This window comes from Orbicella franksi, chromosome 4 (genome assembly GCF_964199315.1).
Source record: "Orbicella franksi chromosome 4, jaOrbFran1.1, whole genome shotgun sequence".
NCBI lineage: Eukaryota > Metazoa > Cnidaria > Anthozoa > Scleractinia > Merulinidae > Orbicella > Orbicella franksi.
In genome coordinates this window covers 6905330-6927460 of record NC_138148.1, presented here as the reverse complement: position 1 = coordinate 6927460, position 22131 = coordinate 6905330, and the positions used below count along the sequence as shown (strand labels likewise).

At 39.7% G+C, this 22131-nt stretch overlaps 1 protein-coding gene across 1 annotated transcript; it reads right to left on the bottom strand.

Moving 5' to 3' along the window:
* Window positions 1-20204, bottom strand: LOC145485462 (cation channel sperm-associated auxiliary subunit gamma 2-like). The gene is made up of 24 exons (XM_081464129.1): window positions 19198-20204; window positions 18073-18266; window positions 17130-17357; window positions 15646-15865; window positions 14924-15028; window positions 14301-14355; window positions 13743-13943; window positions 13505-13588; window positions 11756-11875; window positions 11089-11151; window positions 10370-10508; window positions 9779-9896; window positions 8688-8831; window positions 7825-8320; window positions 7029-7153; window positions 6417-6497; window positions 5896-5952; window positions 4686-4827; window positions 3935-4094; window positions 3400-3483; window positions 2371-2463; window positions 1753-1858; window positions 643-871; window positions 1-432 (listed from the first exon to the last, which is right to left on the bottom strand). The coding sequence occupies exons 1-24, from the start codon at window positions 19384-19386 to the stop codon at window positions 338-340; spliced, it is 3528 nt and encodes a 1175-aa protein (XP_081320255.1). The 5' UTR covers window positions 19387-20204; the 3' UTR covers window positions 1-337.
* Window positions 20205-22131: the final 1927 nt, after the last annotated feature.

Here is a 22131-nt window from a genome sequence, read left to right as displayed (position 1 = left end):
TCTAAGAACGAAATAAAGACGCGCAAGGGTAAGCAAGGTACTAGACAGCCTGTGCTGTAACCTTGAAAAGATTCTGGGAATAAGGTTATCCGATTCTACGTTCAAGCTTGAAATACTAACGATGATATATTCAACTCCATGAGTTACAACCCTGGGAACTAATCTGTCTTCGCCAGCTCAAGTCTTCATTGTTCAAGAGACGTCCAAAATTCGCCTTGAAGTAATGCCCAAAACAGCTGAACTTGAACTACAGCAGGTAATACTGTGGCTGTACTGTAAGCTAATAGTCAAGGCCAGCACGCTTTCCGTCCACATGAAAAAACGGTCTCATAGTAAGTCATACGTTTGTGGTCAAATATTTATGCTGCTCCGAAGAGTTTCCTTTTATGTCGATGGAGGCATCATCACAGCCTTCAGTTTCTGCATTCATTTCTGAAAACGCGAAAAGAAGAAAAGAAAACGTTCATCAACGATGCCGCTTACCTACGGTCAGGACATCCATTTAGGAAATTCGAAACTTCGCTCCAAGAATTAATTCAGCCAATCAAATTGCCGGAGTAGATCTTTAAGTGAACTGCACAGAAAATGACTACATTGTCAAACGGGTTTTTTCGTGTGATAACTATTTTTTCAGCACCTTACCTTGATGAATGGTTTCTAGTCGAACTTCTCCAGCTAGAGGGTCGACCCTATTTCTGCGCGTACCCATCATTCTGCGCAACCTAACCCCACTCAGGTTAAATATCCTACACAGGACAGACACTTGTCGAAACACAGAGAGCACACTCTTAAGCTGTCTCCATAGCTTGGCGTCTTGACGTTTCAATAAATAGAACGTTAAGATGAGAGTGGCCAAGATACCTAGACAAGACTGCAAACGTAAGAGACATTACTCATTTTGACCTTCCGTCGCCTTTGTGTCTAAGTTTCTACACTACCTCAAAGGAGCTCAGTCACGGTATTTTGGCCAAATTCAGCTTTAAACTGAAAGAAACCTGAAAATAGTAATTTACTGAGAAAAAAACACCAAAGAGATATTAATAAACCCTTAAGGAACAAAGATGGTTCAGGATGGAGAAGACTAATACGGATTAGAAGCGACGAACTTGAAACATTTAGGCTATAAAACTTTTCAAGATGCGCAAATTAAACCGTGAGGTAGCTCCTTTAGTAATGACAATATACGGAATTTTACCTGACATATAACTGGAATTTCTGGGGCTGATCTTTTTTCTCGCTAGTTTGTTTTTCTTTTAAGGACCTTGAATATCGTTTTAGGCAAACAAGCAAAAAGTGCATCATTCAACTGATATTTGTCGCTGAATTTACAAGACGAACGATGTTGTTTAAACAGCCATTTAGTAAGCCAGATTAAAACTGATCTAACCTGACTAATATACGTTACACTACTTAACACAGTTAAGTTTGTCCTGAGTGGCAAACGTCACTACAGACAAGCTAAGATTAAGTTTGGTTATCTTTCATAGCTTTTAAGTAAAGACACTTCCAGTCCCTGCTAGTTCTAATGACAGCTAAAAAATATCTTTGGTTGTTTCTTGTTGATTTATTTTTATTTTTTTTGGTTGTTTGGTTGGTTGATTGCTTGGCTGGTTGGATCGTCAATTGGATCGTTGGTTGGTTAGTTCGTTGGTTCGTTCGTTGGCACGTTCGTTCATTCGTACCTACGTGCGTACGTTCATTGGTTGGTTGGTTCGCTCGTTCAAAACTTTGACCAGTTTCTAAATTTCTCACCAGAACAATAACAGAGGACGGGTTAAATGAGCCTGGTGGTAAGCCATGAACTCGTATTAGGAATCGGATCGTAAAGTCACAGTTTGAAGAATCGGCATCCACAATCCTGAAAACAATGACAAATAAAATAATCCCTTCATGAGTTTTGACAATGAAGAGTCTCTGCGGGAGTGGAAGACAATGAGGCATAACACAATTGTGACTGAGCCTCCAAGGTCTTTATCTCGGTAAACATTTGCGACGAAAAATTCCTCTACATAAAAAAAACTTCACGATTACTGTCAGTAGCAGCAACAACAATAACATCAACATCATCATCAACAACAACAACAACAACAACAACAACAACAACAATTGAATAGCTGAAGCAGCTGTTCTAGTAACAACTGCATTTAACAAAGTGTTTGATACTACTTCTATATATACTGTCCTAAACGGTTCTATGAAGTTAAAAGAAAACACCGCTGTCAATTCTTAGTCAAATTTCAAAGTTTACTTCACCAAGCAGAACAAGACAGTTTAATGATCGCTCACGGGACTGATCGCCTGCCCGCGGGTAGCGTCCCGAGGTAATAGGCCCCCTTGTTTCATCCCATTTTCTCCATAACTTCAAATTACCTGTTTGAAAACTCCAATTTGAAATAATACTCAGCATTTCCAGGAAAGTTTGGGCCAATATCAGCACAAGGACTCTGTGTGCCGCACAACCAGCTGAAACAGTTCGAAGCTGTGTCAGTATCAAGTCACTATCAAACTTCTCCCTACTCATCTACATATTCTTTCTGTGACACAGTTTGGGAGAAATGAGTTATATCAAGGGATTATGATCATATTCTCTTGGCTATAGATATGTTATTTTTCCAACCAGGAGGTCCAATACGGACCGACAAAGGCCGGCAAATAACGTGTTTATTTTTTTCTCTACAGTATTGCTTTGAAAGCAACTTTTGTATTGAATTTCAGTTAAAGCCTTCCAGTTCAAATCTGGAGTACGGGTGCATTTGACATTTTGAGCAAAACAGGAGATCCTGTCTTCAGAACTCGTCAGCCTGACTTTTGTATGTGACACTGGGTAGGAAAATATTACGTTTACCAAAGTTTCTGGCCTAAAATGTCCGTTTTGTGACAATTCTTCGTCTTATCTTCTCTGCCGTTGCTTGCGTTTTCCAAAACTTTTGTTTTCTTGAAGTACGTTAAAATTCGCAATGATAGCTCTCGTTATCGCAATACATGATTGTTTGACTCTGTATTGATTTTTTTTGTTGACGTTGTTTCACGGTGTAACAAAAAGCTTGAAAAGTTGCCAAGGTTGGAAATTTTGGAGTGGTCCGTATTCGGGATGCGGATGGGAAATTCAGGACCGTTGGAGAGCGCGCGATTAGCCAATCAGATTCAAGGATTTGGGATTCCGGACCGCTGAGCTATATAAATAATGAAGAAACACCACAATTAGCCGAGTTATTCATCTTGATAAAGCTATCCATCCTGTTTCCACAGGCCACTTAAAACATATAACCAGTCCAGACGAGTCACTGTATCTGTCTTAATTGTGAAAACGGGCGCTTGCCAGAGAACAGTAATGCGTCTTAAGTGACCAAAGATGGCTAGAAATAGCACTGAGACATTACGGGCATATGTTCAACTTACCTTATGCCATTTGTTTCACTGTCAAATACAGGGATATCTCCTAAAGTCTTTAATTTGGATGCCCAGATCAAAGAAGCCGTGGAACTGCAATTGGGCGAAGATGAAAAACACCATGAGAGAATAAAGCTGCACAAATCTAGTCGATTTTGTGTCTCTTCCAGGTTCGATATCTACAAACCAGACTTTGAGACTGGCTATGAAGTGAAACCTTGTCTTGCCAAACTCTAGAATTATTCCAGTTCCAGCCTTTAAGGTCCAAAGTTAAAATTTCAGAGCAAAATAACTCACTTGATGAAGGAAAACTGAATTCTAAACTGATTTTAAACCTGCATTACTCCCGCTCCCTCGAGACGGGGCTTCGTTCAAGGGTGCCAGCCGGATTATTTTCCCGAAGAACGGGAAAACTTTCTGTGAGTACAATGCCCATCTCAAGAGGTAATGATATATTTCCTGTCTCTTAACAGACTGTGGAAGCAATGAAGCAGCAATGCTCAATTTTCTACTACGGGCAAAAATAAGATATTTCAATATGTACCTTGTAGTTTGGTAGTTGTACTTCGTTTGTTCTTCCTGCGAGTAATCTGTGATTGACTGGTAGGTCGGTCCACCTCCTACAATCTTCAGTCCATATTTTCCATGAAACTGGTTTATCTGTCCCGTGGCTAGGTCAAATACTTTGAACACTGGAAGGAAATCTTCCAACCAGAAGTTTACGTTGTTGTTTTTCAATCTTAAGTAGAACCATGAATGTTCGAATAAATCGAAATAAACAATTACTAGATTAAACCAGTAACTACTAGCAGAAACTAATCACACCAGCTATAAAACTCTCCATGCAAGAACACCGCTTGGTAAATGTCTCTAAACGTAACGATATGAGACACAAGGCAAGTGCAGTCGTTAAATAAACACTGCACGTCTCCTGGCGAAGGGCTTAAACGCTGGAAATGTCAGCGTCACAAACGGGTTACAGCGGTTACATAATGTACCTTTAGCAACTTCGAACTGATCAATAGCTAGGTTTTCCAAGCATTTTGTAGTGCAAGAACATAAAATAAAAACCGAAATTGCCATCTGTGATATTTGATAGAAGGCTTGAATTCTGAAAACATCTTATCATTTTAAGAGAAAGAAATCTGAATATAAGAAATTACCCTTTCAGCCCTTCAACTAAGAGTGCTTATTTTCAAAACGATTCTCGCGTTTTAGATTTTATCTCTGTGGGGGCGTATTTCAGAATTTTTAAGGTATCCTCTGAACTTATAATGTGAATTTCAATTCCTTACCTCGGTAAAAATAGAAACACGGTACACCATGAACGGGAGAGCAGAAATGCTCCCTGCCCGAAGCGGTCTTAGAGGCCTCCGGATCAAACACCAGCTTGCGACCCGCGGGACACCCGAGAAGCACAGCCACTGCATAAGAACCCTGGTAGGGAAAATATCAGTGTTAAAGGAACACAGTAAGCTGAGGAACCGCGCTGACCTGGACACCAGTTTTCTCACTCTGAAAAGAGTCCAACTCAACGTGAAATCAAAAATATTCGTCGAGTACATCTAGAAATCCGCTTCAATCTTCGCTGTGTTTTGCTTGATTTTCAATCATTTACTGAAAAACCTGTTTTTGAGTGTGCTTTTGCTCATCCTTTGATATTATTTTTTAATCATATTTGGTTAAAAACAGTATGGATTGCGCCTCTGTGATATGCAAATTAGCTATGAAATGGTATCTAATGCGCATGTGCACCAGACTGTGTCCCTTCAAAGGGACGACTGATTTTTTTTGATTGAAAATGGTAGTGGCTGTGAATGGTTTATGTTCCAGTTTAAATGGAAGGGATGGAGGAGTCATTTTGCTTCCTGAGCAAGTGTCAAGAGCCTGCCGAAGTGTCCCATCTTGCCGGCGCTGTCAACTTTGTGTATACGTAGTGTACCACCATAATTGAGCGTATATTCACATTAAACCAGTATTGTATTGTACTGTATTGTATTTGTCAGTAGCATTAAATGAGAATTATTTCTACTCTCCCCTCTAGATGGGATGCAAGTCTATCGCAGAGTTATCGCCAGCATGAAATTTGCGTGTAACCATTTATATTCCCGTGTGGAGAGAGGCACTGTGAGAGTAAAGTGTCTTGCCCAAGAACACAACACAATGTCCCCGCGTCCAGGACTTGAACCCGGACCGCTCGATCCGGAGTCCAATGCACTAACCATGAGGCCACCACGACATTCACACGTAAAGCTGATTTACTTCTCATAAATTATAGTACGACTTCCGAGAAATTCCACATTGTGGCTCTACGAAGATTTGTGCGATGTATCTGATTTCATAATGTGACTTCTCAAAAAACAGACGGTTACTCCGCAACACATCACAAACGAAATCCTCAGGCTCAGAAGCATCTCCATCAAGGACAGACAGGTATTACTTCGTTGCGCTCTCTGGTAACAACACCAGACGCACTATATTTAATCCAAAATGCCAGCACTTTACCTGAAGAGCGCCCCTACTACCATAACTGGTGCTACAAGACAAACAAGAATTCCAAATCTGCGGGAAGAAACAGAGACTCGATGTTATGGGAAGAAAGACTGTGACTCGAAAAGTACTTTTTAGCCGCCAATTCCTACATCGAGGCTCTACCACTTTTAACATGATTTAATCCAGAAATTAACACAAATATTGCGCAATTAACTGCTCTTCAAGAAATTACACCCTTCACTTCAAGTTGAGTTGATTGCTACATGCTCTAGCCAATGTTATCAAACATACGAGTCTTTCAAACAAAAATAAGATGAAACTAAAGCTAACTAGGCTGACGCGCGATTTCTCGCGCTTGGCACCGGTGACACATTCAGCTTCAAGCCCTGGTTGGCTCATTGCGTCAGTGGGGTTTGTTATGATTGGCAGCCTTCGAGACTGACAAATTAGCCCGCGGTTGCTAAGTAACAGTGGCATGTACTCGGGACGTACATGTACACCCAAATAGAAGAGGTAACAAAAGGTTCATTCACCTTAATATGTAAAGAGGCAGGCGCGAGTCCTTCGCCCGGGCGGTATTGTGTGAGTCTGACTCCGCCATCTTGCACGGTTACCTACAGGCACAATTGTTTAAATGTGACAAAACATTTAAAATGTGCATTTTCGATAAACTGAAATTTTGAATTGGAATGGATTCTACATGAACGGCAAACTAAGAGAAACCGTTTACCTAATCAGTCTAGCGCTTACTGAAGTGAACTATAAGGTTAATATATTAACTGATGGCCTATTGTCGTTATTTTCTGAGGAAGCCATGGAACACATTTTCAGCTCGAAGGCGACTTACGCCTCGAGCACGCTAAAGCGTTTTTGTGTGAAAACGCATACTTTTAGCTGCGTTTTCGCCTATCGTTATCGTTTACACTGAAACGTCCAAAAACGCTTATGAAAACGGAGACTTTCGAAAACGGTTTCAAAAGTGGAGCGTTTTGAAAGCGCATCAAAACGCATCAAATGAATGAAACGAAATTATTTTGTTTCGTTTTGGATGAGACGAAAACGGATGCTTTTCAAAACGCATTAGTTTGGCCAGGGCCTGGAATAGCATATTTCCGCTTATCACACTACATCTCTTTCCATCTCACCGCATATTTGACTGCTTTTTGGGGAATCAGTTCCGTTCTCAGTGACGTTACATTCAGAACCGTGGCGTCTGACACATGAAGCGAGGCCTGGAGATGAGCGAGACTCCACGGGTGCGTGCTGGTTTCTGGGTAACAGAGATCATCGTTTTTTTTCATTAGACATTCTATTAATAATATTATAAATACCAAGCATGCGCAGTGGCATGATTATTATAACTTACTAATATTACCTTCAGGAGCAGGGTTAACGCAGTGGTGAGAGCGCTCGCTTCCCACCAATGTGGCCCGGGTTCGATTCCGGCCCGGTACCCTACGTGGATTGAGTTTGTTGTTGGTTCTCGCCTTGTTTCGAGGGTTTTTCTCCACACAAAAAAAAACCAACATTTCCAAATTCAAATTCTACCAGGATAGAGGACCCACATGAAAACCAGTTAAGAGCCTGATTACATGAGCCGGGCTGCTTCGGTGTGCCGGGCTGCTTCGGTGTGCCGGGCTGGTCCGGTTAACCGGGCTGCTTCGGTGTGCCGGGCTGCTTCGGTGTGCCGGGCTGCTTCGGTGTGCCGGGCTGCTTCGGTGTGCCGGGCTGGTCCGGTTAACCAGGCTGCTTCGGTGTGCCGGGCTGCTTCGGTGTGCCGGGCTGGTCCGGTTAGCCGGGCTGCTTCGGTGTGCCGGGCTGCTTTGGTGCGCCGCAAACTGACACCAGCCCAGTTCAGTCATCAGGCCCTAAGGCTGATGTGGCTTCCTCTCTAAATATCGTAATTTTTTATTTATTTATTTATTTTTTATCATAACTCACCAACTTGGCCGTGTTCCAAATAAAGATAAAACACAAACGAGTACCACTCGGATCGTCCAAGCTGAATCACATCCGGTAAATCATCCTTCGTGGCCTGTCTTCTATCTTGACTTATGCCGCTGCAGTCGGCGTCAATAGCCTTGCTCACTTTATTGAAGTATTCATGAAGGGTGGCGCTCTTCTGAACGAGACTGCCGTCCCATTGCACAGTCGGCTGAAATTTGTAGAAGCACTTTCTTGTATATAACACATCGTGTGTAGCCTGAAATGCGATCCGCGCGAAGGGACATGCGCGCTCTACAATGTTCAGTTGATTCTGATTGGTTGAAGGTTTCTGGAGGCAAGACGTTAAATTGGTCTTGCTGTTTTGATAGTTTCTTACATTTTCTTCTTGTTTCTGAGCGAATATTTGCCGAGTGATAATCTTGCCAACAGGAATTTCCTCACGAGAGATACACTTTGTCTCGCCACCATCATCTCTCCCTTCAGCTATAATCTGGCGGAACACCAAATTATATACCCTGAGTTTCATCTTCGCACGCTCAAGAGACGTCTGTTTTACTACTCATTAAATTGATGAAATCTGCGTCACTGGGCACTAACCTGCAATAACCTGTTTCACTGTACTCAAACTTGACTGTAACCTGTTTCCCTACACGAAAACCCTGCTGTAACCTGTTTCACTGAACACTTACTTGTTAGGAACTATCTGAACCTGTTATAACCAGTTTCACTCTAAACACTAACCTACTGGTAACATGTTTCACTGTACTGCAGAGTACATTAACCTGCTGTACTTGGTTTCCTTGTTTAGAGTGACCAATAACCAGCGCTACAGTCTACTTCCATCCCTCTATACTAACCTTCTGCAACCTTCTAGCTGTGTCAAAGAATATCGACAGAACGAATGAACTGTTACGAGAATGGAAGCCTGGAGCGAGCGCGTTTTCGCCTAGAGTGCTTTTAAGGCGTTGAACCTCAGCCGAGCCTGCTTGGCCCACCCAGACCTGTGATAAGAACAAAAGAAGATTACACATGACGTCTCTTGATAAACTTTTACAATAGTCTAGATATGTCCTGATCCCCCCCGGGGGAGGGGGGGTTACTCCCTTATATGGGCTAAATAGGTATGTGCAGGAGCAATGGGCTCCTGGTATGTGCAGCCCTTAAAGGTATGGTTTTTCAGCCGTTTTGGTCATAAACAGTGTATCGATCTTGGCCAATTTAGTCATAAATAGACTGGGTATGGTTTAAACCCACTCTAGTCTTCAACTGGGTACGTTTCTTCTTTATTGTTATCCATACGACCATCAATAAAAGCCCTTCATAAGTTATGTCTAGGGCAACTGTGTCAGCCGCAACGGTCACAAATAGGGTGCCGAATTTTTGGTCAAATCAAATAGGGTAGCAAAAATCGCAGATTTTGGTCATAAATAGGGTAAGGGTTTTGGGAGGCGGGCCGCACACCCCCACACAACTCTTCTGGGAGTATCCCACCTCCCCCCCCCCCCCCCCCCCCCGCCGGGTCCTGACCAATACACTTTGTTAAGGCTTGAGCTAAAAACTTTATGCCTATCTCATGTTTTACACTTTGTTAACAATAAGACTATTTTACAAATCGAAAAGTCAAATGAGTAAGTTTCATTCTGTTAGGAAACCATTCCTTTTTCTGTTAAAACAGTTGTAAGTAGAATAGTAAGAAGCAATCAAGTAATCTGGTGAAAATCTACCTGTTTGTAACGTGCTGAAATAAATAAATGTATTTAAAAAATACCGTCTAGGGTAGTCCTGACCAACGGATCTCAGCATCGCATAAATTATACATTGATTTGTCTGTCCGCTTATTGACAATGAAAATTAGCCAATGAGCGTGCAAGAATTTCTGCAGTTATTGTAAAACTGAGTTTGAAAGTGGTTGTGGACTTACACAATACACAATACGAACAAACCCCACCTCTTGAATGTCTGTAAGGAATGCAAACGTTCCATCAGACGCAGAAGAAGTGAACACCATTATCGTTGAATTTCCAGGAAAACCAGTCAGCCAGTGAATGGAAATTCCACCATCTGGACTGAAAAGAAAAGAGCAAGTTAAAAATAAAAAGTTACGAGTGACAGGCAATTCACGTCATACAAGCTTTTTGCAGTTTGGAAAACGAAATGTACCACGAACGTTTTGTTTAAAAAGTAGTTCGGTTTTGAAAATGGTAGAGCCTGCAGAACAGGCAGATTAGTAGGGAGGACCGCGAAGCACGATACACGAGCGCGAACACGAGCGCGTGTCGCACTCTGTCCCGCTAGTCCGCCTGTTTTGCGGGCTATAAAAATGTGTGAAACGCAAAGGCTTGCGGCTACACAGGATCTTCTCAGAAAGAAAGCTTAAGAAATCATCTTTGTCCGGTTTCACTGACAAAGAACGAATTACTTGGACTAAGTTGAGCCAAATCAAAAAAGGTGAAGCTAAACTGAAAAGACTAAGACTCTTACAATGTATTATGGCTTCGATTTACTCCTTTTTACACTTAAAAATCAACTAAATCGATACCTGAAGAATAGAGCATTTCCCCAAATAAACAAACTGTCGCAGACAACAGCCGTGAATGACAAGCCAGTGAGAGACAATGTTGAAACTCTTGAATTGTCAGCACTAAACTTGGACTCAATTCTCTGCCAGTTATCATGGTCTGGTTAAACACGAAGAACACAAAGTCAGCCAGTCATACATCTTCTTGAAGACACCTAAATCGCTTGTCCTGAGGTCAACGCTTATAATCTCCGGACTACTATAAAGTGTATTTGTCTACAACGGTATCCATGCGTGAACTTACAAGAGGCGCAAAATTTGCGAGGGAACTGAGTCTCGCACGAAAACTTCCCCTACCTAGAGACTGCAGTTTACTCTATCACAGCTGAATTGGTTTAGTCACGCAATGCCTTGTTTTGGATAAGAGCAATGCGTGCCTACAGGGTTACATCGAGACAAAAAAAAAAAAATCTGAGGCCTATCGTAAATAATATGGCCACTGATCGGGCCTGCCTTCTGTGCAGGGTAGATAAATTTCATGATATCGAGGTCAGACTGCAGCAAATAGCCTAAACGTTTGAGTCAACCTCTGTGGTATTTACTATAAATAAACAGAGCACACGGGATACAGATTTGCTTCCCTGGGCTTCCTTGTCCATAATATAAATTGATGTAAAATTTTATATTTATAAACGGCAAAAATAAAACAAGAACAAGATACCCTAATACTATTAACTTACCCGTTTCTGGAACACCAAGAGAAGTTGGGAAATGAAAGAGTGCTGTCCAATTGCCACCACTGACTGGGCCTGGAACCCAAAAACATACCGCGATGTTTAATGCGGCCAAAAAAATGATCAAATTTCGAGTAAAAGGTTAGTTACACTCACAAATGGTATGCCATTTCTCCTATTTAGCTAAGAATCATCGGGAATGTGGCTTCGTGATGAGAACACAGGAACTGATCACAGATAGAAAACGTTTTACCGAATTGTTTGAAAACAATAAAATCCACGAACATGTTTTCCTGCTTTTGTCATTCCAATTCTGGCTCTGTGTAGGAGCAAAATATTGGGCTAAACCCACCTTGTTGAATTTTCGTAGTACTCGTCCTTCACAATTACGGCGAACAGTCAAAGTCAACAGAGATTAAAAAGTTTCAGTCCATAGTCACTGTTAGTCATATTGGCTAAACCATTCATCTTTAGCTGGCAAACTCTAACTGTACGCTTTTTGCCTCTGATCGGGAAATTTAGTTTACGTTTTCGCTTAAAATACCTTTATGGCTCTGGCTATCATTGAGAGTGTCTAGTAAAGGAATTAAAACACTCACTGTTGCTTTCTGCGAGCAATAAAAGACTATCAGGATAAAAATGATATTTTGTCACGATTTGAAGTTATCACTACCTTCACATTGTACCAAATGAAATGTCTCTGCATGAGGCGTCTTCAACATTACCAAGATAACAAAGGATTGTGCCTTCAAACCACTGATACTTCCAGATATCACTTGACACGGATAACTACCTGTGAAAATGAAATATAGTTATGAGTTCTGTACACAGCTGGAAAATTTATAACACAACCATCATTTCCACCATAAAATTGTGAAAAAAATATATTAAAATTGACATTCCTAGGTTTAGGAAACCACGGCCGGCCAACAGTATTAAATGATGAGATTAATTTACCGAACAATACTAAACAAATTAAACCAACCATTGCAGCAAAAAAGAACAAGATTTAATAACTATATGGCTAAGTTCTTTTGTCTTTATTACATATCTCTATTAGCAAGCTTAATCTTGTGGCAGTGATTCCTAGCCTTAGTTAAATGATAAAAAACAAGGTCTCTTTCACTATCCTAGAAACGTTTTTTTTTCTTAAGGTGGTATGGTACCCTCAATATGGACCAAAAAGTTTGTTTAAATATGGTGAAGAAAGATCAATTGTGTGCTATTGCACTCAAGAAGAGAAATTAAATTTCTAGAGTTTTACTCAAAATGGTTGCTATGGAAACCAGCCACAGCCTTTTGAAGAGTGTTTTATAGTATTGACGCCAACACTTCCTGCTCTTTTACAAAACAAGAATTGACTGTCAAATAAGCATATCATGTAAGTTTCTGTTTTGTTCTGTGATATGAACCTAAGTTTTGACAGTTAACTCTTATTTTCAGTGCTTTTTACAGCTTTATTTGGAAATAACCTTATTTTTTACCACACCCAGTGGACAAATCATCTCATGTCACGTGACAGACCTTAAAATGTTACGATTTTTTTGGTTTATATCATCACGACACAATTGGTCTTTGATGAGCCCGAGTTTCAGAAATTCTACTTAAAAACCTTACAAAGTAGAAATGTTGGCGCAAAGTCAGTCGGTACAAAAGTAAACTTTTGAGAAAAATGCACTTTAAGTTTCTTACACGAAGTATTAAGCATTTAACGAGCCACAAATAGTGGGGGGGGGGGGGGTGCAGATTGGATCTCGGGGGAGGGGGTGCAATGGTTGTTCTATTTTGTAAAAAGTTACCGCAGTTGTGGGAAATATTCCTTGTCATAAGGGAAATGAATGAGCCTGTGATGGCAATTCGAGGCAAAGCTTTTCACAAATAATCATACCAATCGAGTTGTGCATGTCTTAAAAGTTTTTTCTAAATAGTTTCGTTCATATAAGTTAAAAATAATCCATATTTTTGGTCACGTTCTTATAGTAAACAGTCGTTGCTATGGCTGTTGCCACGTGAAAAATCTTATACCACTGTGTACTTTCCTTAAATTTCACACTCATCTGGAAGGAAATTCGGCAAGATCGTTTCAAAATGTTTCTGACAAGTCCTCAAGGGTCTTAAGTCTTGTATTTCCAAGAAATTGAATTTTTCATGAACATCGCCATATTTTAGGGTACCATACCCCCTTAAGTAAAAAGAACTTCACAATGCCAACTTAGAAAAAACTGGAAGTGACTTTTCACTTGGCTTGTCTTGTATCATGGGTCAGTTATGCGTGCATGTCTATACATTGTTTTCATTTAGTATCATAGTTTCAAAACATCGTTAATTCTGGTAACACTAAGACAGTGTATTTATTAGTCAAATATTGTGGTAACTTTGATATGACGATTATAAAATAAAAAAACAAGGGTTACATTTTTACCTGTATTTTCAAGCAATGCCCTCAGGAATTGGCAGATGTTTTGATCCCTAGTATCCCTCAGCTCAGCAAAGTTTGAGGGCTCGCCTTGATAAAGAAAATTTAATGATTATTGCAGTATTCAGACATAATTATTCCAGTCACTATGTAGTTCTTACTGTTAGAATAACAACAATTGTCAGGGCATGTATTTTTGCCCATTTGAAGCAAAAACAATAAGTAAAAGAAATTAGTAACATACCTTTTACTGGCAAAGCCAAAAAAACCTTTTCCTTATCTTGTTCTTCTCCAAAACCCAAAACTGTAACTTTGAGAACTGACGACTGGGTGGGGCTCACCACATGACTGACACACCCAGAGAACACAAGTCTATAATCTCTGAGTGCTGAATGTAAGATTTGAAAAGAGCTTAGCAAAGGTTTGTGGTTTGTTACTGGTCTGCCTTCCGCCAGTTGGGATTTCTAAGCCTATTATGTTGACTTGATATATTTGTTTCTTTCAGTTAAGTGGCATATCTGTGAATTAGCTAGGTGTAGCTAAGTGCATTGACCACTATAAACAACAACATTTGAACATTTTTTGAACATTTTGAACATTGTAGGTGACAGGCAAGATAAAGAAAGAAGATGGGCGGATAGGGGAAAGAGAGGATGGCAAAATGGGTAGGATGGCACTGAGTAAAGTGGATGAAAAAAAGGAGAAAGACAAGGAGTCTATTATTACTAACAGTGAACTTAGTTGTATTAATTAGAAAAGAAAGCAGTGAAATTTAAAATACTGTTGGTCTGTGTGTACTTACATTTAATATCAGTACCCACGCTTGTGTAGTCAGCATGTACTTCTAAAATGCCAGCCTTAAACAGAGAAAAGGGAGGGAAATTACAAAAAATTACAAAGTCTTTACCATATCAGTCTGGCTATCTTCAGGGCTGTCATTAAGGGCCATAACAATTGTTTAAAGGCTGAATGTACTTGAGCAAGACCTTGACGGTAATGGGTGACTTGCCTGTTGTTGTTATAATTCACCCGCAAAGCAGCATGTTTGTTATGTCATGACTGTGTACCAAGGCAACATGTGAATCAAAAGTTAATGAGAACCCTGTACATTATGATAGCAGCTATTTCAGTGCTATCTTTGTCATCACTAACACCTCTTTATGTCAACCATGAAGTTATAAGTTAAAGTTGAAGGTATAATTACCCTGCGATGGACTAGGTAGAGTACAAATACTCCTAGTCACCTCATACTACTGAAACCGGAGATAAGCGCTGGCCTGATGGGCCACTTGGATCGTAAGTAGACTTACCTCTACCTATAAACATTCATGATTAGTTTCTCTTTCTTGTCTTTTAGTACAAGATAGGAATCATGTAATTTAAATTAAGTAAATTTAAAATAATGCAATGACGTCATCTACTCACACCAGAATTGAGCAGAATCCTGTCTGTTAGAGACAGTACACCCTTGACTTGCAGAGATGATAGCGATCTTTGAGATGCACACTTATTTTGAACTGAATCCTCAAACTGCCAAATAATGTAAAAAAATGTACTACATTAATTAGTATATAGCAAGAACTGTATATGATGATGAAGACCTGATGAAAAACTAATGTCTCCTTACATCATGACTACACTATTACATACACAGGTTATGAGAATCATGAAAATCATCAACTAGTGATCCTCTAAAGCAGGGGTGCTATTAATATTTTCAGCAGGAGAGCAACTTGTTTTCACAGCCGGACAAGACGTTTTGAACTGAACTTCTTTGTATGTAAGAGAAACTTTCCCCTAGATGGTCAAATCAGGCAGGCAAAATTGTCCTCACAAGGCAGGTAAAATTGTCCTGAGAGGGCTAGTTTGATAATTGATATCAGTGAAAACACATACTGCTAAATAACTAATTGGGCAGAGTTAATGCAATGCGGAAAAAGAAAAACTGCACTGCAATCCATGAGTAAAACTAAAAGTTATTAAAAGTGCAGTGTTGAACTGGCAGTCTAGCTTAATTTTGTCTATGATACTCTTTTAATTGTTTACATGTATATTGCCAGTAACAAAGGCCTTTAAAGCTGCACCAGAGAATTATTCCGGCATGCACTCTAATACCTGTAAGTGTACATGAACAAAGCTGTACTCACTTGAATCTTCAAAACTTGCATCTTTTCAAATTCTGAGGAAGTGTAAATGATGTGATTTGACATTTCTGAGGATGCCATGACACATATGGGACTAAAGTTTGGAACACAACCAACAGGTGTCTCCTGGGAAAAGGATGGCAGCTGTTTAACTTCATCTCCAAGTCTGTTATGAATTGTATTATTGACTAGCAGGTGATAGCCATCTAAGTGTACAGTGAATCTAGCCAAAAAATAAACAAGATTACATCATAAAGTCTTTTTGCAAGAAAGTGTTATTAATTATTATACATTGAACTCACTATCTCTTTTCTAATTGGCCGAAAGCGTTTAGTGAATTTTCAAAATCAGCGCCTGTGACGTCATCTTGCTGCAGATTATACAATAACCATGTCAAGGACACTGAAGGTCATGGGTAATCATGTCATGTATGACCGTGGTGCATGATTTGTAAGGGGTAATCATGTCAAGCTCACGTGCTTTGTGTTGCTTGCTGTCAGCGAAGAAGCAAAAACATTACTTCCATTTTTTTTTTGTACAATCTATAATAAATCAATTATTACATTTGGTTTTTGTGATATCAAGAATGATCAACGTCTCAGTAAGGGTTACCAGCTTCAGCCTTCCGTTTTGGCTGACAACCCCTACCTCGACCTTGATTATTCTGGATAGAGCAGTTTTCATTTGAGTGTCGAAAAGTAATTGGTTTTGCATCAACTGTGCTACACGATTGGCTTAAAAAACTAGCTCCACTTTTTCATCCAATCAGAGATAAAACCAAAGCCAATGCAATTGTAACTCACTTGCACACGTTTTCCCACACTTTACATCAGCTGCATGTAATTACTTCAAGCTTTGATTGGTCTACTGGATTGCCTGTGTCCTTTGTGATTGGCCGGAGTGATTACTTTGGTTTTGGTTTTACGACACTCATTTGAAAACTGCTCTATCACAAAAACCTAATACAATAATTGTTTATAAGCATGAAATATCTACTAATCAGTAGTGCATTTTTTTTTTCACAATAAGTACAGCTTCTTTGCACTAAGCCAGTCCTCCATGGTCATCCAGAAAAAGCCACCATAATAAATAAGGCAACTGAGATCAGCTAAAAGGAAAGCATGGGAAGGCCAATTGCATGTATCAGGACCACTGAACCATTACCGTAATAATCCATGTCCACCATATCTACCATGTGATTGGTGACCAAGCTTCGGTCACCTGTACCAGAGACCAGGAGATTCGGTCTGTATCCTGGAGACTTTCAGATAGCCCCCTGGGCAACCTGTTAATGGTGAACTTACACTATTGTGATTAAACTCTTACTAACTAAGAACAAGAGCTGCACTGTACTGGGGAATATTGGCCCATTAGGTCCTTTACATAGAAATGATCCATATGGCAAAATCCTGACCAAGAAGGAACCATTCAGAATGCTCTGATTTACCTCAAAATTACCTTGCCATAAAATAAATAGGAGTATTTACCTGTCAGAGTTTATGTATGGGCCAGTGCCACTGTCAACAACTTCACAGTGTAATATTGTCCCTGTGGCTGGGATATAAAGAGGTGCCAGCCAAGCGGGGTTACATAGCTCTTTGAAGTTTGAACAATTCTTTTCAATATGACAGCATTCATTTCCTGCCTTAACCACTGGGATAGCATCTGAATGTGAACAACTGGGGATAGCACCATTACAGAAACATTCGTTTGGCCTAGAAAGAAAAAATGACATTTTCACAGTAAACTATGAACATTACAGCCAGATTACAATCAAACTCAAAGATTTTTAACAGACCACACTGGTCAGTTTTTCTCCTAGTAAGTTGCAGCACCTATGCTAATGATCAAAACAGTCATGTGACTTCCAGCCAGATAAACAGTCATGTGACTACCAGTCAACATACCAGCATATGCTCTGTTAGTACTTTCTCAGACTGTGGATGAACATGGACTATCTGCAGTTTGTTTTTCTCTTAAAATCAGGCAAGGAATAGCTGGGAGTATGTCTTGCTTGTTTTCTGTTTTCTCTCAACATCATGTAGAGAGTAAAGGTAATGCGACATTTGAGATCAAATGGAATTGGCAGAAGCAAGGGTATGCATGGCATGTGGTTGGACTCAAAAAGAAATGATCAATGGCAAACAGTCTATAGTAAGTATAAGTAAATTACATATGAATTCCAACTGGTGCAATTTAAAGAAATTTTCAAATATCACTAGCTAATAGGTATGCTAGTGTAAATTGCATTAACTTTCACATGACTACACATTTACTATAACTATATGACTGAGAAAATTATGAAATGCAAACTGATTTAATATTAAATATGCACACATATTTGATTAATATTAACAACAAATTGGCCAGCTATCAGCCAATCACAACGAGGTATTTTCTAATTCATATATGAAACCTGTTTTCACATACCTGTTACTTCCATTGCTTTTATTTCTGATAAGACATTCACAACTCTCCTGATTTCCCATTTCTATCAGTGATGATGTCATTAGAATTGAATATCTCTGTGCATTGTGATGGTTTAACCCAAATGACTCAGACTCAAGTTTGATGACTGGATTGACACCTGTCAGTACCAGGGACCTCACCACTTCAGAATTAATCTACCAAGAGAAACATGCTGAAAGTAAACTAAGCAATTTACTCATTACTTTGTGAAAAGTGGCCAACTTCTAATTTGAAGGGGATAGGAACTGTTAGTGGTGAATATGATCATTCTGAAAACTAAGGAAATTTTTTACCAGATTCACCTGATCCATAGTAGAGATCTAAGGATAAAAATTGAGTTAAGCATATGACTTTTCCAATCATAAGATGGAAGCACATGCATGGAACTGAGGGTTCTTTGGCAAAATGACAATAGTCTAATATATGGTATACCGCAAAGAGGCAAAATGACAACAGTCTTTATTATACCGCAAAGAACTAGCATTAACATGCATGGTTACCACATGCACAGACATCACTTTTCAAAATTCCTCAACTTTTCGCTGACAAAAATGGCATTTCTCTGACGAAATGTAATACAAAATGTCAGATCTAGTAGTTGCTTCCGGCCTCGACTTTAATACAGCCGTCTTTTCTACTCGTTCATTATTAGGCCTGATAAGTTTTTAACAAATTTTCCTTCTTCCGTAAGGAAGAACATCGTTGAATGATATCACAGTGACCCCATATGCATATATGTTTCTTCCAACCCTAAACGGTATTAAATCAGCCATGTTCAATCTTCCAATATTCCCTGACTTTTCTTCAAAAATTTATGTCAATTTTACTTGACTGACAGACTCAAAATAAAATTCCCAGACTTTTCCCTGACCTTGAAGAATTTTTTTCCCCGACCATTTCCTGACCTGTGGCAACCCTGATTTAACAAGAAACGATCTTTTTAGCAGACAAAGGACTGTTTATAAACTTAATACCGATTCACTTTATCTTTGTGAGCTAAAAGTACTTTAGCGTAAGCTTAATATTCTGTCCGACGAAGATGGCGGTGAAATCAACATGCATCAATTAAGCAACCAAGCCGCTTACCTTATTGTCGCACTTTACTCTTATTCTTAACAAATACTGTCCACCTGGAACTATGACAGACGCCACCTTTGATAGGTTTTCTTTCTCCACTGCATCAATCACCCAAAAACACTGCTTATTCGTGGCAAAACAAAGCGTACAGCTGACCACGAGGAGAAAGAATATCGCGAAGAACTTACAGTCTGTCATATTGGCATGGTGTTTTCAAACGCTTCACGCCTTCATCTACAAAGCATACGATATTCTACTTTGATGGAAAGAATATAAATACAATAGTAGATGGTGTAGGAAGTAAACTGAGTGACTCACGTCGCTTTTCTCTGAGGGAATTAACACCAGACGCCTGTTGCAAAATCTTTGAGCTCGCTTGGCCGTTTTGCATGAGACTTACTAGTCCCCAGTCTTCCGGTAGCATAGTCACGATGCACAGTCACGCAAGTCGTCTAATAACTGTGTCACACAAGTGATGGACGGGCAATAGTGTCAGAAATTAAAGTGTTTGTATGGGAATCCGGTGGCGAACGATTTTCTTAAAAGTCGAATAGCAAAATTAAGATGTTAGACAAAGGATTGCGTTAACAAAATTCCAAGGATGTAGCTGTGCCAGAAGGGATCCTTTTGAAACTTATGACCTTACGTTTTCAAAGAATACTTAGCATGTTTATGTAGTGTGAAGGCCGTGTCCGTTGAATACAAGCACATAAAGTTTACTTTCTTCCAACTTGCATGCACATTTACAGTTATCTTAAGTTTCCAATGTTCGTCCTCCCATCTTTTCTTCTTTTTTTCCTTTGTTTCCTTCCGTTGTTTTCTTTTTTTCTTTGTTTCAGGCTTCGAAACAAGACGGCTAGTGGGCGAAAGCAGCTTTCGTCTCTAGCCGCTTCGGAAACCCCCTCTCGAGGACATCGAATTTCACGACGGTATATTCAATTCAAAACACAAAATATCTCTTTGAAATCTTTCACAGATGACTAAACAGTTCTTCAATATCGGTATTATTATTTCCACGCGCCTCACAACTTCGACGGAGAAAGATTTTCCGCACAAATATCAACCTTGAAAACTGTTCCAATCAAATTGCCGCACATGCACAGAACGGTGTCAAATGCCTTTAAAGCAAAACGAAAAGCATAATAATTATAATCGAGAGTGGCTTTCATTTGTGAAAAAAAAGTTTACTTTCCATTATATTGGCATTATTTAAACTCTAAGCAGGCTACGTGTGTCTTGTTTACCTTAAGAAAAAGCTGGAAACGAATTATTTTACTTTTTCGTTCCCAGAGCTATGATTTTTTTTATGTCTATCACAATTACCTTTGGGAAAGGAAAAAATTCCAATAACTATCTCTATGGCAGATAAATCACCTTTTCTCCGTCAATCTTCATGGCCAGCGACCATCCACTGCCACCGCACGCGCGAATACCAGAGCTAGTCATGTGACAGTAAACAGGAACAGGAACAGGATATTTTATTATCTTGCTATTATGGTAAGCAAAAATACTAAGGCACGTGCTCAAACATATAGTTTGTTGACCGACGTCCAAAAGAATATTCTTAAGCGGCAATAATTTTGATGGTGGAATAGTCGGTGTTGGCCACCAATACCAGGAAATGGTGACCCGAGCAGCTGTAGAAAGTTGAGGTGAGCTTATAGACCTAGATATATTATTTATCTTGCTACCACATTTACGAGGACGCCGAACGGCCACTGATTTTGATTGTACAAGCTTTGTTTTTCATTGCTCAATTTTCCCCAGGGAGAGAGATTCATATAAAAGCAGTCGATGTTACGACCTGTTCGGCCACTCAATGCGACTAGTTTTTCACCCTTGGTTGCCAACTTTCATGGCCCCTAAAAAGCAGTTTGATTATACATGTGCAAACCTACTCCTACAATTCTGAATCCCTATGAATGCTGAGTATGGCAAAAAAGGTACTACACTTTTTAAGCTTCTCCCTACCCATCACACCCTGTGCTCCCTCCTCGCGCCGAGCCTTACGCTGCAACGCCGAGGGCAACGTCAATTAAAAAGTGAACCTACGAATCTCTTGGTACTCTAAAGTTATTTACTTTGTTTCTCACTGTCAAAACTATCAAAAAGCTAAATCTGGAACAGAGCGATAAATTTAGATTAGACATTTAAAAAAATTAGCCGTCGTGGTTCACGTTCTCCAGGCAAAAGTTGCTAGAGAGCTTAAAAGCAATGAACCACAGTACGACGGCAACGGCAACGAGAACGAGAACGTCACTAAACAAAAGGTTTAATGAGCAGAACAATGGCTGTGCACGTGCGTTATAAATCTCTGTACATTTCTTAGCCATCCTTTGCAAAAGAACGTGAAATGACCAAGTTTTGCGTAGTTTGGAGAACGCGAACGACGGCTGCTAATCTGTCGCATTTTCATTTGGAATTGAAAGCTGGCGTCACATATTTATCTCGAGTAAGTTCTGAGACCAATAGGCGCACTCAGCAGATGTAGACAATTGCGAAATTCGAAGGTAAAATATAAATTCAATTTTTGGCTAGGCGTTGTCCTGTTGTTTTGCAGAGGACAAAAATGTAGGGGACAGAAATGTACAAAGTTTTGATAACGCACGTGCACAGCCATTATTCTGCTGATAAGGTAATTCCATCGAAATAGAACTCACAATAGATTTTTTTTTCGAACTTTACCTGTTGGCTGCTTATATCAAGAGAACTTAAAATTTGAAATAAAAAAGGGAGGTTCCCTTATTCGTTTAGGAGCAGGAGGACCATCAATAAAACCCATAATTCCTGAAATTATCCACTTCCAGAAACGTATATATTTGAACTATTCACCTTACGCGCTTTAAGAGAGCAGAAAAATAGGGAGAAAGTTAGGCGAGAAATACAATAATGGATGCATTGCATCAATGTTAAGGAGCAATTTGATGTACGTTTCATGATAAA

Excerpts from the sequence above, each read along its gene's own strand:
- LOC145485462 (XM_081464129.1), bottom strand. The coding sequence starts at position 19,386 with ATGACAGACTGTAAGTTCTTCGCGATATTCTTTCTCCTCGTGGTCAGC. Across the intron at positions 4,095-4,685 it reads GTGTTTCTATTTTTACCGAG|ATTTCCTTCCAGTGTTCAAA; the intron begins GTAAGGAATTGA and ends TCTGGTTGGAAG. Across the intron at positions 872-1,752 it reads CGTCCTCTGTTATTGTTCTG|TCTTGTCTAGGTATCTTGGC; the intron begins GTGAGAAATTTA and ends TTACGTTTGCAG.